This window comes from Rhinolophus hipposideros, assembly GCF_964194185.1.
Source record: "Rhinolophus hipposideros genome assembly, chromosome: 12".
NCBI lineage: Eukaryota > Metazoa > Chordata > Mammalia > Chiroptera > Rhinolophidae > Rhinolophus > Rhinolophus hipposideros.
Window position 1 is genome coordinate 11,812,317 of NC_138058.1, and position 18,968 is coordinate 11,831,284.

The 18,968-nt window shown below is 37.3% G+C and overlaps 1 protein-coding gene across 3 annotated transcripts in view; it reads left to right on the forward strand.

Annotated features, from left to right (window-relative positions):
• The first annotated feature begins 7,260 nt into the window (after nt 1-7,260).
• Nucleotides 7,261-18,968, forward strand: part of GCC2 (GRIP and coiled-coil domain containing 2) — a 54,040-nt gene continuing 42,332 nt past the window's right edge. For 2 of the 3 annotated variants that reach the window (XR_013994665.1, XM_081069261.1), the window contains exons 1-7: nt 7,261-7,364; nt 7,728-7,784; nt 8,774-8,858; nt 9,905-9,963; nt 14,500-14,604; nt 15,180-17,648; nt 18,361-18,430. Coding sequence is in view for 2 of the 3 variants with exons in the window: in XM_081069261.1 (XP_080925387.1) it covers nt 7,359-7,364; nt 7,728-7,784; nt 8,774-8,858; nt 9,905-9,963; nt 14,500-14,604; nt 15,180-17,648; nt 18,361-18,430 (2,851 nt within the window). In the remaining variant the exon portion in view is untranslated. Of the gene's footprint in view, nt 7,365-7,727; nt 7,829-8,773; nt 8,859-9,904; nt 9,964-14,499; nt 14,605-15,179; nt 17,649-18,360; nt 18,431-18,968 lie in introns of all 3 variants that reach the window. The other variant, XM_081069262.1, reaches the window with a different exon arrangement.

Consider the following 18,968-nt stretch of genomic DNA (forward strand, 5'->3'; position numbering starts at 1 on the left):
CCTACCCTCTCCCCCTCCCTAACTCTGAGAACATGGAGGTCCCCGTCAGCTGTTAAGAACTTGTCAAGATTAGCTGAAACCAGTCAAAACCAAGAAGGCTGTCTAAATGACATATGAAAGATTTTAAAGCTCATTATAATATAATCCCCATGTTAAATAACACACCTACCAGCACCATGACAGTTGACAACTGCCATGACAATGGCCTGAAGAGACCACAAATGAACAAAAAGAGGGAGGATGGAATCCTGATTCCAATAAAAAGCTGCTGCCTCCTTCCCCGGAAAATCCATCAATATTCCTACTTGCTATTTTCCTAAACCTTCCTTTCTTTTCTACTGTCCTATTTAGACCATCTCTGGACTGCTAAGGGACAAGAAGTTGATCTGAGACTTGGGCTCCTGCTTCTCCATTCTCTAGCCATAGAATAAAACCATGTGCTCTTAATGCTGACTTTATCTCGTAATTGGCTTCACAACACCTAATGGGAAAAGAACCTCATTTGGAGTCCTCCGAAAAGGGACTTTTGCCCCTTGCTAACATATGGAGTAGTTTTGAGGATATAAATAAAACTGTTCTGAAGCCTGATCATGTAGTGATAACATGCGTATATACATGTATTAAAATTCAAAGACCTCTACTTGTATGTCAAGAGAAAAGTCAATTTTGCTGAATGTTAATTGAAAAATTGGGGAGAAGTATAGTTTTCAAAAATGTCAATTAAAATTTTTGTTTTCAAATTGATGTATAACATACAACATATTAGTCACCTTCTTGTCAAGCCCACACACAGCTGCAGAATATAATGATTCAATATTTGTAGATATTTGGAAACGATCACCACAATAAGTCTAGTTAACATCCATTACCATACATAGTTACAAAATTTTTTCTCATAATGAGAACTTTTAAGATCTATTCTCTTAGCAACTTTAAAATATTCAATGCAGTATTAACTATAGTTACCATGCTGCACGTTATAGCCCCAGGACTTACTTATTTTATAAGGGGAAGTTTGTACCTTTTGACCACCTTGACCCACTTCACCCAGCCTCTGGCTACCATCAATCTGCTGTTCGTTATCTAGGAGCTCGGTGTTCTTTGTTTTTTGACAAAATATCAAAAGTGTCAATTTTATAAAAGGCCAAGAAAGGCTATGGAAATGTTCCAGATTAAAGAAGCCTAAAGCGATACGAAATTAAATGCAGTATCTGATCCTAGACTGGATCCCATACTAGAAGGTAAAAAAACGCTATAAAGTTCTTTATATTAATAGAGAGAACAAATATCCCTGTAGTTTCAGTTCTAAGCTTATTCAAATCCTATAAAGAATTGACTAGTGATGTGTAACAACGTTATAAGTAACAGCAAATCCCAGTGTTAACTGGCTCACTTGATAAAGGGAATTTACTGACTTATTTGTCATAGATTGATCAGGATTCCAGTTTCATTCCTCAATAACTGCCTGTCTGGGGTCTGCCTTCTTCCTGATATAAATTTTGTCCTCCAGCTCCCTCCCATTGTAGTGGCAAATGTCTGCCAACTGCAATCAGGGCCGTATGTTTCTTCATTTATATTCAAAGAAAAAGAGAACATTGTCAGAGAGGTCCAAGGTGACAGATTAGGTAAATGCTATGCGTACTGTATCTCAGGATCACACCAAAATTATAAACACATTATAGAACAATCAACCTCAAGAATAAACTAAGGATAAAAAGAAGAAGCCACATCGGGGAGATGTGAAACAGGCTGACCACAAGTGCATGATGGTGGTTAAATGTGGGGAGGGACTCCTTGGTTGTGGAGTTCCCCCCTGAAGAGGGAGTGGTCCCAGCCCCATGCCAGGCTCCCCAGCCCAAGGGTCCTGTGCCAGGAAGAGAAGTTCCCATGGCAATTGGCAGTGAAAACCAGTGAGGACTTTGTCTGCCCTTCCGGTGGGGTAGTGGGGAGCTGGAAAACCAGACATGCTATGGTAGAGCCCACACACAGACTTGATACCTTGCAGGCACTTACCTGGTCTCTGGTGGAGGGGTGGCAGCTCAGAAGACCGAGCGACACGCAGGGAAAGATTGAGTTGTGTGGCTTTGGGTTGAGAGACAGAAGGGCAGTAACCATTGTTGTCCTGGTGTGGAGCCTGATACACATGTGGTCTACAGGAGGGCACCATCTTTTCCGTGTTAAGCTCTCCCCCAAAGGACCAAGCCTAGAACCACACTGGTCTGGTGGCATCCACACACGTGCACCACCATGGTGATGCCCTGGGTCCCTGTCCCCCATTCAGGTAGTGCTACACAACCCACTCTTGACTGCTGGACTACTAGCTGCACCCCATAAGCTGCAGAAGCCTTTCTACAGCAGCACACAGCCTGCGGCAGCCTGGGAAATGTTTGATGGTGGGCTGCAAACATTGCATCTCTTGGGCAGCTCTCGGGAACCTGTGGATCTGAGATGGGTAGTGGCTGGCCGTGGTGTTCTCGGAACATTTTGGTATGGTGGTCGCAGGCCCAGCACCAGTGTGGGAGCCAGGACTTTACTGACTTTGTAGAAATCACTGACCACACCTCTTAGCTCTCTGGAACCTTGCCCTGTCAACCTGTTGCTGCATTGCCAGGGGTACTCTGGGCACATGGGTTGCAGGCCCCGCCCCACAAGCCGTGGAGGTCTTTTGCAACAGCTGATGGCCCTCCATGGCCCAGGGAGATTTTGATGATGCACAACAACCCAAAACCTGCGTCACAGCCACTCTTGGAGAGCTCTCGGGGATTTGTGAGCCTGAGGCAAGCAGTGGCTTATTGTGGTGTTCTCAGGGCACTGTGCGAAGTGGTTACAAGCTGGGCACTGGCGTAAGAACTGAATTTGCTTTAATTTTGTAAAAACCGCCGGTCACGTCTTGTGACTCCCTGGGATACTGCCTCGCCCGGCTTGTGCTGCATCACCGAGGACACTCTCAGCACCAGCTCAACCAGCCAGGCCCTCGCACCTAAGGAGGGACTTTCAATGGCTGGACCTTCCAGACAGCTGATGGACAGGTGTCAATAGGCCTAGGGGGCCCTGGGCCTTTTGCTAGGCAGGCTCAGGCCCACTACTAGTGGCAACAGGCTTCAGTTCACAGGGAGGCCACCCCTACATAGCTTTAGGTCCATCACAGGCAGAAGCTAACCACATATAGCTTTAGGTTCCTACCAGGTAGCTGTGAGCCTGTAATAGGCAAGGCTGAAATTGACCTGCATGGGAGCCCCTCTCAAGATACACCAGAAACAACACACCCAGTGACCACCTTCAGACCACACCAGAGCACTACCTGGTTAGCCCCACAAGTGGCACACTCAAATGGAGGTCTCAACAGGCACAAGAGCCCATGGAGGCGAATCCTTTCCTGAGGGGTCAGCCCCCACACAGCAGCTCATACACTATGGGCATAGCCAATCCTCATAGTCAGTCAGCCTGGGTGTCAATCCCACAGACTGATGCACTAAAAGCAATCAAGGCTCAACTACAGCAAAAGAATACAACACACACAAGGGACACTCCTGGAACACATGCACAGATGATCAGGGAGACTATGCCACTGGACCACACAGGACACATACTATATAATGCCACCCAGAAAAGACTGAAAGACATAGATCTACACAGACATTCTTTTCAAGAGCACATGGAACATTTTCCAAGATAGCCTACATGCTAGTCCACAAAACAAGTCTCAGTAAATTTAAGAAGACTGAAATCATATTAAGCATCTCTGACCACAATGATATGACACTAGAAATCAATTACAAGAAAAAAATGAAAACACATAAACACATGGAGCCTAAATAACATGCTACTAAATAATGAATGGGTCAACAATGAGATGAAGGAAGAAATTAAAAAATACCTTAAGACAAATGAAAATGAAAACACAATGATCCAAATTGTATGGTACACAGCAAAAGCAGTCCTAAGAGGGAAATTCATAGCAATGTAGGTCTGCCTAAAGAAACAAGAAAAATCTCAATCTAACTTTACACCTAAGAGAACTGGAGAAAGAACAGGAAACAAAGCACAAAGCGAGTACAAGGAAACATATACCATGCTCATGGATAGGAAGAATTAATATCGTTAAAAAATCCACACTACCCAAAGTAATATATAGATGCAATGTAATTCCTAACAAAACACCAATGGCATTTTTCACAGAACTAGAACAAATAATCATAAAATTTACATGAAACCATAAAAGATCCTGAATAGCCATGGCAATCTTGAGAAATAAGAATAAAGCAGGAAGTATCATGTTATCTGATATCAAATTATACTACAAAGCTATAGTAATCAAAACAGCATGTCATTGGCATTAAAACAGACACAAAGATCAATGGAACAGAATAGAGAGCCCAGAAATAAATCCATGCCTATATGGTCATTTAATCTATGACAAAGGAAGCAAGAATTTACATTGAGGTAAAGCCCATCTATTTAATAAATGGTGTTGGGAAAACTGGATCGATACATGAGAAAAAATGAACCTGGATCACCTCCTTACACCATATACAATAATGAATTTAAAATGGTTTAAAGACTTAAATGTAAGACCCTAAACCACAAACTCCTAGAAAAAAATATAGGAAGTAAATATAGGAAGTAAACATTACCCTTAGTAATATTTTGACTGATATATCTCCTTGGGCAAGGGAAGCAAAAGAAAAAGTAAACAAATGGGACTACATCAAACTAAAAAGTTTTTTCACAGCAAAAGACACCATCAACAAAACAAAAAGACATCCTACTGAATAAGAGAAGATATTTGCCAATGATACGTCTGATAAGGGGTTAATATCCAAAGTTTATAAAAAAAACTCAACACCAACAAAACAAACAATCCAATTTAAAAGTGGGCAGAGGACCTGAATAGACATTTCTCCAAAGAGGACATACAGATGACCAATAGACATGCGAAAAGATGCTCAGTGTCACTAATCATCAGAAAAATGCAAATAAAAATAACAATGAGATACCACCTCACTCCTGTCAGAATGGCTATCATCAATAAATCAACAAACACAAGTGCTGGGGAGGATTTGGAGAAAAGAGAACTTTTCTGCACTGTTGCAAATTGGTGCAGCCACTGTGGAAAACAATATGGAGGTTCCTCAAAAAATTAAAAATAGAACTACTTTATGACCCAGCAATTCCACTTCTGGGTATTTATCCAAAGAAATCCAAAACACTAACTGGAAAAAATATATGCAGCCCCATGTTTACCGCAGTGCTATTCACAATAGCCAAGATATGGAAACAACCGAAATGCCCATCAACAGATAAATGGATAAAGAAATTGTGGCATTATACATTCATATAATGGAGTATTACTCTGCCATAAAAAAGAATGAAATCGTACCATTTGCAACAACATGGGTGGACCTACAGAATACTATGCTAAGTGAAATAAGTTGGACAGAGAAAGACAAATACCACATGATCTCACTTATATGTGGAATCTAAAGACAGAATAAACAAACAAAACAAAAGTAGACTCATAGGTACAGAGAACATACTGATGGTTACTAGATGGGAGAAGGGTTGGGGAGCTGGGTGAGAAAGGAGAAAAGAATTAAGTACAAATTGGTAGTTACAAAATTGTCACAGGGATGTAAAGTACAGTATGGGGGATGTAGGCAATAATATTGTAAAGACTATTAGGGTGTCACATGGGTACTAGACTTATCAAGGGGGATCACTTCATAGATTATATAAATGCCTAACCACTGTGCTGTACACCTGTAACTAATATAAAATAATAGTGAATGTTAACTGTATATATGTCAACTATACATATGTATAGTACAGCATAGGGAATATAGTCAATGGTATGGTAATAGCTATGTACAATGTCAAACGGGTAGTAGACTTGGTGGGATTATCACTTTGTGAGGAGTGTAAATGTCTATTACATTGTTTTGTACACCTGAAACTAAAATAATTCTAAACTAAAACTAAAAAAAAAATAATTATGTAAGTACAAAGATAATAAAACACACTCATCTGCACTAATCACCCAAAATACAGAAATGTAAACCTTTTTCTTATTTGCTTAAAATTTTAAAAATTAAAATTACATAGTTGAAAAAAAAAAAGAAAACATTATCACTAAACCAAAATATTAAACAGAAGTCCCAAACTATCGTCGAACCAATCCCATCCAAAGAGTAGCCACACTATCAAAAAGGATGGGCCACCATGGTTCGGGAGGACACTGTAATATTCGGAATAATTTTTCTTTCTCTGTTGGTTCTATAACTCTCATTTTACTTAGTACTAATTAGCTACTATTTATTTGATACATACTACATGCTGCCTTGCCATTTCAAACGACAGAGAACTAGGACGCATACTCAAGTTACCTTTAGTCAATGGGCATTAGTTATAAACATAATGGGAAGGTAAAGGTAACATAAAAGCATTTTAAGCAAACCCTTAGCAAACAGGAGGCTTCTGGAGTGCCAATCCGGACACAACAGCAGTTTTGGTGACTGGGCAGCAATTCTAACGGTTGTACCCTCAGAAGTGAGGACCCTTTCATCTCTCTTATTTGGTGTCTCCTCCCGGCTCTGACCCAACTCCCGAAGAGAGACCGTCTATCTTTCTTCCTCCTACATCAGCAAAGGCACAGAGCTCCTCTTGGGCAGAGCTCTGCTAGGGACCTCCTCACCACCTCCAGGAAATGCCTGCTCCCGGGAAGGCCCTAAGCCTTGATTGCTTCAGTTCCCCAGCAAGCTCATGGGGCACTGGACTTGACATTTGTCCTCGAAAGCAGCTGTCTGTCTGGCAGGCATTCGGTGCTTCTTCTAAAGAGTAAGATAGTTGGCAGACACCTTTCTGTGGTACCTGCCCCCCAACATAATATTCCCATCACCCTTACTTGATTTTACAAATAGGGAAACGAGGCCCTGAGGGTAATTTGTCCAAGTTCTCACATCTAATACAGGGCAGTGGCAGGATTCAAACCTCCCAGAGTTTATGACACCCAGCCCCAGCCCCAGGGTTTGACCCGGTGAATGTGCGGACCCTGTCCCCGTCCCTAGGTCGGCAGCCAAGCAGGACTGGACTGGGGATGGACACGCACCGTACCAGGGTTAGGGGTGGCTGTCGGAACTGCCTGCCGCAGGAGGCAGGAGGATGCCAGCAGGATGTAGGAGCGGAAGCGGAAGCGCCGCAGGGCCGTAGCCATGGAGACGCGGGGGGCGGGGCTGGGCCCTGAGAAGCGCGACCTTTGACCGGTAATCGAGGCTACGTCAGAGGCTGCCGCAGACGGAAGTGCGGAGGTGGCGGTGGGGCCGCACGACTGCGGGACACCGGACCGTAGTGGGCGGGCGGTCATGGAGGTAACGCGGCACGGCGGCGGGTTGGGGTCGGGGCCCGTGACTTCCCCGCCCAGCTGTCCCCACGCCGCGGCCCGACGCGGAGGTGGCTGCGCTGGGGGGATCGGAAACCCTGCGACCCGAACCCTGCGCTGCCCGTTTCTCGCCTTCTTCCCCAAACTCCGTCCCTCGCGGTTACCCGCCCCTTAGCGCCACTTCCATACGGTTTACCACGGCGACAGACGCCTCCTCCCCCAGTTCACTTTGTCACGTTCAGGGTTTCCTCCGCTGGATTCCACGGAAGGATTTTTATCTCTTAAGGTTTCACGCGTTGTGTCCGTGGTAGGAAAAGAGTTCTGACCGCCTGGGTTTGGTTTTGCTTCGCAGGATCCTGTTCGAGATGGGGTGGCTTCTCCAGCCACCCCTGGAACCGGGAAATCGAAGGTGAAGAAAGTACTTGACTAGCTGGCACCCCGAAGCGTGGAAGGGTGATGAATTGGAAAATTTGGGCGTGGGAAGAGGGGTGGCCTATTTAACAGAAATAGTCTTTTTCCAAGGGATCTCAGTTTTAATTTACGGAGTCACCCATCTATTTCCTTTTTAAGTTTCCTGGTATGAAAAGAGTTGACTTTTTGTTTACTTCCTGCTCCTGGTTGGCACGGTTGAGAGATTCTGCAGTGTTTCAGACATTAAACAAAGTCTAATTTGTGAGGATTTACGTAGTGTAGTGGAAAGAGCAGTGACATAGATAGGAATCAAGGGACTTTGTTCTGTCGGTTTCTCTCCTACTGTGTGAAAAGAGTGGAATTGGGTAATTTTTATGGCCCTGTACATTTACCATTCAATGATTCTCAAAGATAGTGTTTTATTGCTTGCATACTATAAGTTTCAGGCACTTGCCTAAACACTCAGTTACTTTATTTCAGCTTCATGATAACCATGAGATAACTACTGTTGTCATCCCAATTTTACAGATGTGAAAACTGAGCACACCCATGAAGTAATTTTCCCTGATTTTTTTAAAGTCTAAATGCAACCTGATTCATTGCTGTTAGAATTATACTTACATATTTTTATGTAGTAAAGACATCTTTCAGCCTTGAATAGAATGAAATAATTTTACAGCTCTAAAGAGCTTTTAGTAGAATTCTTCTTCGTTCCCTAATTTTACAATTATGGAAATCAAAAACTAGAATGTGTCTTAACCTCTGCCAACAATATCTGTACGTAAGAGGATACATGCTGTTTTTTTACGTTTCATACTAGTTAACTAATAATTGAAGTTGCATTTGCTAATTTTAAAAAATGTGGTGTTTGGTTGACATGATTTATTCAGTAGCATGTTTTATTTTTAGGCAGACATTGTATTTCTTTTTTGTGGTGTAGTAGAAACATGAGTTATGACAAATTGGTAACATCAGTACATTTTTCAGCTGGAAACATTGCCCAAAGAAGATCTTATCAAGTTTGCCAAAAAGCAGATGATGCTAATACAGAAAGCTAAATCAAGATGTACAGGTATTGAGCTAAAAATATTCATCTTAACCACAATATCATTTAATCATGGTTAAAAATTAGTTTTTTAGCAGTTCATTGGTTTGTTTACCAGTGAATCCAGTAAAATCTTAGACAACTTAGTGGAATCTATTATTTAACATTCTAACCATTGACTCTAATTCTTTTGTTAACTCTTATCTCTAAACTGCAATTACCTTTGAGTTATTAAAATTAAATCATGGAGGAAGATTTTTAAAAAATAATTTGTTAAAGTTAAGTACATTTTTTCTTTCAGTCAGTTAAAATGTTAGAGACACAAGGTTGTGGGCCCACAGTAGTAAAAAGAGACCTAAATAAAGTAATACAAATTTTCCATTTCTGGAATTTGGAATTATATTTATTTGCTGAAGTTGATTGATTCCCTGTTCAGTATCCCTTTCTTTATATTCCAAAAGAATGAAGATACTAGTATCCTTTTTAGCACGTGTGGGTGATTGCTTGAATTTCCAGTGACTTAACAAATGTTAACTGCCCAGCCTTAAAAGCCAAGATTTATTTTGTACTTGGAAAGGTCAGAGTGTGCTTTGGATTGATTTGTGATAGAGTACTTTATTTGGAAAGGTGTTCTGGGTTCCAGACCTAGATATGAGTTGATCAAATAGATTAACACACATTTAATATACAGTTGAAATAATATAATGTCTTGGATTTGCTTCAAAATTTATCTGGATGGGTAAGAAAAGAGGGAAATGAGAAAGTGAATACAGGTCAGGATGAAACAAGATTGGCCATGTAATAATTGCTAAATCAAGGTGATGGGTGCATGGAGGGTAATCATACTATTCTCTCTGCTTTTATTTGTTTGGAGTTTTCATAATAAAAAGGAAAATAAAAGGTAATACCGGATGAAGTTAATTTTTTCTCAAAATATCTGCTGCTTCTGAAATGTATTCTAATTTATAGTGATTTCTTTTCTTTCTTTTTTTAAGAATGTGCTTGTTAGTTTAGCTAGTAACTATTTTCTTCATTTCTGAACTGGAATCTTTTTTTTTAATTTAATAATTTAGAATTGGAGAAAGAAATTGAGGAACTCAAATCAAAACCTGAAGGAACTGATATTATTAAGGTAATGAAACAGTGGTGAATATTGCCTTAATTTTTATTATTTACTTAGAGGGAGTCTAATGTTAAATTGCATTTACTTGAAGGGCTGTCAGCCGTCTTGAGTGCTATCTGGCTTTCTCATCCCTGTTTTTCCAGTTCCTCTGGAAAAGGAACTCTGCCCTTAGATAAGTTTTTAACCTCCGTGGTTGACTGTAAAGAGAGGGTTAAATGACCTCTAGGTCCTTTCTGTTCTCTCCTTTTCATCCAACATACTCTGTAATTATGATTGTTGCCTCAGTCTCAGTCCTGCTCTTCTCTCTTTCCCTGAGAAAACCCAGTCATACTCAGGACTTTCATGATGACTTCTGGCTGATCATCTATATATATATGTATATATATATATATATATATAGATGGATAGATGGATAGATGGAAATGATAGAGAGAGAGAGAGAGAGAGAGAGAGAGAGAGAGAGAGAGAGAGAGAGATTAGATAGATAGATAGGTATCCCTGAACTGACCGAAATCTCACAGTTGAATTTCTAGCTGTTTGGGGAAATAAAAACCTTTACCCATTTCTCTTGTCCTCTCTTCAGTATGACCAAATCTCCTTCTCTGGACAACCATTTTTCAGGGCTTTTTTTGAGGCACTATTTTTCAGGCCTTTTAACATTAGAGACTCTTCAGCTTTCCTGTCTCCTTTATTCTGTATGTGTGTCAGTTACCAAAGACCTATTGTTCATTCAGAATAATGCTGCAGTTTATCCTCTTTCTTCCCATTTCCATGGCTCTGTGTTAAACTCCTAATGTCATCTGTGACTTAATAATATCTGAACGAGGCTCTCTGTCTCTTTTGAATCCTATATACTGTTGCCAGATCACAGAATCCTACTTTTATCTTGTTATTCCCTGTTTAAGAACCTGAGTTGCTTATTCTTACTTGTCCTATAATTAAATACTTTTCCTTCCCCCACTTGGCCTAACCTTCTTAAAAGGTTCTTTTTCTTCTCAAAGTTCTACAGTAATTGTTTTCCTTTTCCATATTTATAATTTGAATTTTGCTATCCTTTTATTATATATTATCTTAGACTCTCATTAGGCAGTACTCAGCTTGTGAGCAGTGGACAATTGAGGGACTCCCCCAGGGAGTTATTACAAGGGGTCTTTAAATGCTTATGCGTATGGTGCAGTATCAGTTCATTATTTAGCTAAAATAGTAAATGCAGCGTGAATGGTGTGCACAAATGCCATTTGGATTTACAAGTACTGATTTATTTAAGCAGTACTGAAGTCATAGTAGTTTTCTTTGTTTATCTGGTCGTTATGTATTTTCTTAATCAGTGCTAGTTAAAGTGCAACTACATGGTGTTTAATTAAGAGTACTGACTCTGGAGCCAGATGGCCTGATTGAGAGCTTCAGATTCCCTGCTCTGCCGCCTACCAGCTATGTGACCATGGCCAAGTTCCGTAACATCTTTCTCTGACTTAGTTCCTTCATCTGTAGACTAGAGATAATAATACCTACTTTTCATATGGTTTTTTTGAGTATTATGAGTAAATACATGTACAACACTTAGAACTGGGCCTGTCACATAAATGCTTGGTAATTATTTATTACTATTATTACTACATATTATTTGTGGGCAATATTTTATATACATGTGTACGTACACACATACTAAAAGGAGATTTTTGTATTTGAAAAGAAAACCACAAAATTTTTTTCTAATTTTGTATCAGTTAACTCTTAGTCCTTAAAATACTTTTTATACAATTGCATTTCAGAATATCTTAATGTCTGCCCCTTACTTCCTCCTTTTCACCAATCTACGTATTCTCACATTCTGTCAAAACTTCTCCTAAAGAGGAGATTAGAAAATTTCTCTGAAGTTAGCCACCTTTACCTTTCAGTTTATTAATTTATTATTAAAGCATGTTATCCTGAGCGCTCAAGTCTCAGAAAGTAAAGGTTTGGTAAAATTAAATGAGAATGAAATCTTTGGTTACGAAATCTTTGGTTTCCAGTTGTAATGAGAACATTACTTTGGGGAGCGATTGGAAAAGATATGTATCAGTTATTCAGCTGCTATTAGGTTGTTGCAAAAGTTATTGTGGTTTAAAAGGTTAAAAATAATTGCAAAGACTGCAGTTACTTTTGCACCAACCTAATACAAGTTTTCTCTTAGAAAAGTCATGTACTGCAATATGGTAGGTCCTCTACACCTCTGCAGTATGGAAAATACTTTCTTGCTAAGTTTTCTCTCTTTATTGGGAAAACTACAATAGAAAAACATGTGGCTTTGAAAATAAAATTTTCTATTCTTCATATAATGTTAGAAATTTATGACTTTTCACAAGTTTTATTTATAAAAATTTCTACTAGTTATCTCTTAGTGCATTGAAATACGTCTAAAGTTTTATTGCAAACCTGACATACTTGACTTTTAAAAAAGACGACTAAAAAGCCGTATTTCCCATGTCAAAATTTGAGGTGTATGGTATTACAGTGAATTTATATGCTGCTTCCAAATGCAAGAAGGTAAAAATTGCATGTTAAGGTATTGTAATTTTTAGTACATGTCACTCTTGTCTTTTTCGCTTTGCTGGAATCAAATTTGTATTTCCTAAGAAATAACTGTGTATTCTGGGCCTTGAATCTATAAGGTTTTTTCAGTAAATGACCTTTGTATACCTTCTAAAATTAATGAATGCATTTAGGTTTCCCCTGATTTTTACCAGTCTGAAGTTTATATTATAATACTATGTGTCATGTGAAACAACTAATTTTTAAAACTAAAATTGTTTTCACCAAAGGAGAATATGTACATGATTTAGAAATAATACTAATAACTAAGTAACTTATTATAATACTAATCTGGAAATTATCACTGTATTTCTAAACAATGTTTATACTGCTATTCCGTGATTTATCCATTTTAGACATTCAGCTATTAACTTCCCGTTAAAATAGATGAAAATTCAGCTATCTTTCACAATGACTTCTGCTTTTTAAATGGTCAGACAGGTCAAATGATCTTTTATGTTTTTTCCTGGACACCTGCCCTCTAAAGCCTTTTGTCCTCCTGCGCTGATTTGGTCTGGTTGTTCTCTAGGTTCACTGAATAGTCTTCCTGGAATTGGCCTTTTGCCACGATTCTGTGAATTTCTATACTGCTTTCCTATGTTAGACCCCTGTTTGCTAGGTCACACGCTGTTCACCTTTTCGGTTAACCCTCTCATTTTGGTAGAGCATGTCCTTGTATAGCCTCCTAAGAACGTATGTATGGGAGGAAATTTTTTGTCATCTTATATTTTAAAATGGCTTTATTCTATTTTCATGTTTGAATGAAACATATAAGTTGATAATAGATCAACTTAATATAAGTTGATAATAGAACGCTAAAGTTTCTACATTTTTTTTTTTTAAATTAGAAAGGTTTTCTTTATTTCACATAAGTTTAGAGGTAGGCAGTTCTAGTGTGATGGTGGACTAATGCTTACTTAGGATTTTAACGTTTCTACAGATTTTAACATTAAGGATTAAGTCTATCTATATTTGTGGTGAAATGCATGATTTTACTGTCTGTAAAGTCCTTGGGTATTGGTATCAAGTATGCCAAATTTGTAGAGTAACTTGGGAATTCTTGCTTTTTATTTTGTCTGAACAAGTTTATATGTAATTGGGATAATCTGTTCTTTGAAAATTTGATAGAACTCATCTGCAAAACTATCTATTTCTCCTGTTTTCTTTGGTGAACTATCTTAAACAACTAGTTTGATTTTTAAGTAAAGTATTAATTGTACTTTTTAATTATTTTTCATGAGTTAGTGAAGCGGTATTTTTCTAGGAATTTTTATCCATCTCATTCCAGTTTTCAATATTATTGCCAAATGGTCGTTCATAATACACTCTTTAACTGTCTGATTTAGGTGTAGATATGTTTTCCTTTTTATTCATAGTATTGTTTGTTACTTCGATCTTCCCTTGATCAGTCTTGTGAGAGGTTGTCTGCTTTGTTAGCTTTTATCCAAAGAACTGACCCTTGAATTGTTGATCTATTTTCCATTTTATTAACTTCCTCTCCTGTTTAATTTCTGCAGAGAATAAACCTATGTCTGAGGGAGACAGAACATGAGTAATTTCTTGCCTATTATCCTGACCGCTCTCTATTCATATTGTCACCCAATCCCGTATTTGAACCCCACACACATACCTCCCTTGACAACATCTGGTGCCTCCCCAATTCCTGAGATTTAATTCTCTAGAGAGAGTTTGCCAATTTCTCATAAGTGTTTCCCTATAAAGGCCCTTAGGTTATAGCTCTCTTCTTCTCTATAATTCAGTTCTTCCTCTACCACTTTCAGTTTTCCAAAAATATGTTGAAATTTCTCATATCCTGATGACTTTTTTCCTTTTTTCTTTGTTCTTATGTATATATCTTTTAAAATCTTTTATTCTTAGTTCAGTGTGGTGCGGAAAAGGTGAGGAGATAATTATGCATGTGGTCAATCCACCATTTTTAACCTCAGGCAAACAAATCATCCTGTTCCAAAACAGGCATTGACTGAACGTCTGGATGCTGTTCTTCTGGAAAAAGCAGAAACTGAGCAACAGTGTCTTTCTCTGAAGAAGGAAAATATTAAAATGAAGCAAGAGGTTGAGGTAAGGCACTGTTTTAATTTGTTTGATTAACTTCTATAGTATAGTCATGAATTTTAGACCTAAGACCTTAAAAAGCATTTGATCTAATTTTAACAATTTAGAAACAAGGAGACAAGTTCATATTTAAAAAAATTTTGTAAGACAGTACTTCTTTAAGTAGGTCAATTCTCACACATAGTCTAAATACTGTTATCTGTTCTGTTCTTAGATGTTCATTGCTTCTTGGGTCTGGGCAAATTTCTCCAAAAAGTCATTTATTAATCTACTCAGGAGATAGTCATTAAAGCCTTGTGACTTAATATAACTTACATAATTTATCACCTTTTAAAAGAAAATTAAATTCAGTGATTTCCTAGCTTTTAGTTAATACTTTGATAACATTAGTACTGCTGATGTGTATTGTTATACTACGATAGTCAGAGCCTAAGTAGAGTTCTTGGAGTATCAGTATCCTATTTCTGTATGTACATTTCTGTTCATTTTCCCTCTCGTTAGCCAGTGGCTAATATTTTTCCCGAGGGCAGGTGTTTCTTTTGTCTTCACTAAATAATTTTTGTGTGCTTATTTTATGATAGGATTCTGTAACTATGATGGAAGATATGCAGAAGGAGTTTGAACAATCACAAAGAAACTGTGTGAAGGAAATGGAAAATTTGAAAGCAGAATTAATGGCAGTACATTCCAAACACAGTGAAGATAAAGCCAACTTGCAAAAGGAATTGAAAGAAGCAAGAAAAAAACAATTAGAGTTTTCAGAACAACTTAAATTTCAGAGTGACTCTGAAGATAATGTTAAAAAACTGCAAGAAGAGATTCAGAAAATTAGGCCAGCCTTTGAGGAGCAAATTTTACATCTGAAAAAGCAATTAGAAGCTGCCACAAATGAAAAGGAACAAGAAATTACTCATCTCCAAGAAGTCATTGAGGCTAATTCTCAGCATTACCAAAAAAATGTTAATAGTTTACAAGAAGAACTTCTGCATTTGAAAGCTACACATCAAGAAGAGGTGAAAGAATTGATGTTCCAGATTGAAGCATCTGCTAAAGAACATGAAGCAAAAGTAAATGATTTAAACCAGCTAAAGGAGAACTTAGTCAAACAATGTGAGGAAAGTGAGAAGAACATTCAGGTGAAATATGAATGTGCATTAGAAAACGTAGGGAAACCGTCAAATGCAAACCAAGAAAATCAGGTGTGTTCTTTGCTCTTACAAGAAGACAGTTTTGTAGAATCAATAGTAAATGAAAAGGTCAAACACTTAGAAGATACCTTGAAAGAACTGGAATCTCAACATAGTATCTTAAATGATGAGCTAACTTATATGAATAATCTTAAATTAAAACTTGAAATCGATGCCCAACATATAAAGGATGAGTTTTTTCACGAACGAGAAGACTTAGAGTTTAAAATTAATGAATTATTATTAGCTAAAGAAGAACAGGGCTGCGTAATCGAAAAATTAAGATCTGAGCTAGAAGAGTCAAATAAACAATTTTGCTATACTGTAGAACAGCATAACAAAGAAGTAAAGAATCTTCAGGAACAACATGAAAAAGAACTATCAGAATTAAATGAGACATTTTTGTCAGATTCAGAAAAAGAAAAATTATCATTAATGTTTGAAATACAGAGTCTTAAGGAGCAATGTGAAAGCCTACAGCAAGAAAAGCAAGAAGCAGTTTTAAATTATGAGAGTTTGCAAGAGATTATGGAAATTTTACAAACAGAACTAGGGGAATCTGCTGGAAAAATAAGTCAAGAGTTTGAGTCAATGAAGCAACAGCAAGCATCTGATGTTAATGAACTTCAGCAGAAGCTCAGAACTGCTTTTAATGAAAAAGATGCTCTCCTTGAAACTGTGAATCATCTCCAAAGAGAAAATGAAAAGTTATTGCAAAAAAATACTGTGCCAGAACTTGAAAATACCATCAAGAACCTTCAAGAAAAGAATGAAGTGTATTTAGTTAGTCTTAGTCAGAGAGATTCCATTTTACAAGAATTAGAAGCAAAGATAAATTCTCTTACTGAGGAAAAAGATGATTTCATTAGTAAAATAAAAAGTTCTCGTGAGGAGATAGACAATCTCCATATAAAATGTGAAAAGGAAGAAAGATTAATTATAGAACTTAGGGAGAAAGTGGAGCAAACTACACAATACAACAGTGAGCTAGAACAAAAGGTAAATGAATTAACAGGAGGACTAGAAACTTTAAAAGAAAAAGATCAAAATAACCAAAAAATAGAAAAGCTTATGGTTCAATTGAAAACTCTCTCTGAAGACCAGGAAGCATTGTTATCTGAAGTGAAGTCTCTTCATGAGGAAAATAATAGACTAAATTCAGAAAAGAATCAATTGAGTAGGGATTTGGAAGCTCTTCTGTCTCAAAAAGAAGGATATCTTACACTTAAGGAACACATTTCTGAATTAGAAAAGAAACTTCAGTTAACAGTTGAAGAACGAGATAATTTAAGTAAACTGTTTGAAAATGAGCAAGTTCAGAAATTATTTGTCAAAACTCAGTTGTATGGTTTTCTTAAACAAATGGAGTCAAAAGTTTCAGAAGGTGATGAAGAGCAAGATGTTGCAAATGTCCTACAAGCTGTAGGTGAATCCTTAGCTAAAATAAATGAGGAAAAACACAACTTGGTTTTTCAGTATGATAAAAAGGTGGTAGAGTTAGAAAAAAATATAAAGTGCCTTCAAGAGGAGAATAGAATTCAATGTGAGGAACTTAGGTCTTTACTAAGAGACTATGAACAAGAGAAAGTTTTCTTAAGGAAAGAATTAGAAGAAACCCAGTCAGAAAAAGAGGCCCTGCAGTCTGATCTTTTAGAAATGAAAAATGCTAATGAAAAAACAAGGCTTGAAAATCAAAATCTTTTAATTCTAGTTGAAGAAGCATCACAAAAATTAGGTAGCAACAGTGAAATCCATAAGGAAGAAGAAAAATCTTTTACAGAGGAGCTTGAAAACCTAAGGCTAGTATTAGCACAAAAAGAATCTGAATTGCAAGATGTAAGAGCAGAGTTGATATTACTAAAGGTACTGTTAATTTGAATTTTATTGATTTAAATATTCTTGGTTCTAATCATAGATTCTAGAAAATATATGCATCATACACTTTGAAGTCAGAAATAAATTTTTAGCATTTAAGCTCAAATGGAAAATTTCTGAAAAATGCATTAAACATTTTCATGTATATCCTGTTATTATGTTGATGACTTTTTGGTTATAGATCATTTTAGAATTATAATTTTGCATAAGATTAAATGATTAGAAGGTTAAATGTCTACTTGGTCAATACTGTGTATCTAGTCACCAGCAAAACTACAGTTAAGCATGAAAAAATTTGAATTTTCATTGTTGTGTGATGTACATATTATCTCAAAGAGCACTTACTATTTAACAAAACAGTAGGCTATAATATTTAACTTTAGCCAAAATTTTAGAATTTTCTCTAAAATTTGTGAAAGTATGATAAACTAATCATTTAATCTTTTTCATGTTAATTATGTATTTGATATGTGTCAGATTTTCATCTTGGCCTTGAATACTACTGTTTGTTTATACTAAATGCTACATGAAAAAGGTCAGTATTACCTGCTCTGTCAGCGGAAGAAAAAGACTGTTCACCAAATTGCTTTCTGTATGAATTCTCTTTAATAATGATTTTTTCATGCTTAACATGCTGGCCAGTTCATCACGGGGAATGAAATAATTCTGGTTTTGTTTTTGTTTTTCCTATAAAATCTAGGATTCCCTAGAGAAAATATCTTCTGTAGAAAATGATCAACCTTCTGTGAAAGAGCTGGATGAAAAAATAGGTGAGTACAGTTTTTCATATGTTGTCACAATTAATTACACAGATTCTTCTTAGTGTTAGAGTAGATTGGGAAGCATAGTAGCCAATTGATGAGTCTTTAAATCATAAGAAGTAGCTATCTCTTCTTAATGTCCCCATTCTTGCCTCTCTGCCATCTGTTTACCTTCTCTTTCAAAATTGTCACTTTCTGTTCTTTAATCCAAACAAAGGACTGATGTTATTTCATTTGTAAATGGCTCCATGATTGATTTGGATTATTTTTCATTTAGCAAACTATTTAAATGCCCAGCTACCTAGGCACTGGTAATAGAAAGGTAATTAAGATACAGACCATGTCTTCAAAGAGTTCATTGCCAGAAGGGGTCATTATTACAGTAGTTTAAGGTGTGGGAACGGTCCAGAGCTGGCAGTGCAAAAAGGCATGATTAACTGTCTGTTTTGAGTTAGGAAAAACATCACAGAATAGGCTGTACTTTTCTTATGTCTCGAAGAATGAAAACTTTGTCACAAGAAGAAAAGTATTGTAGCAAGAGGAAGCA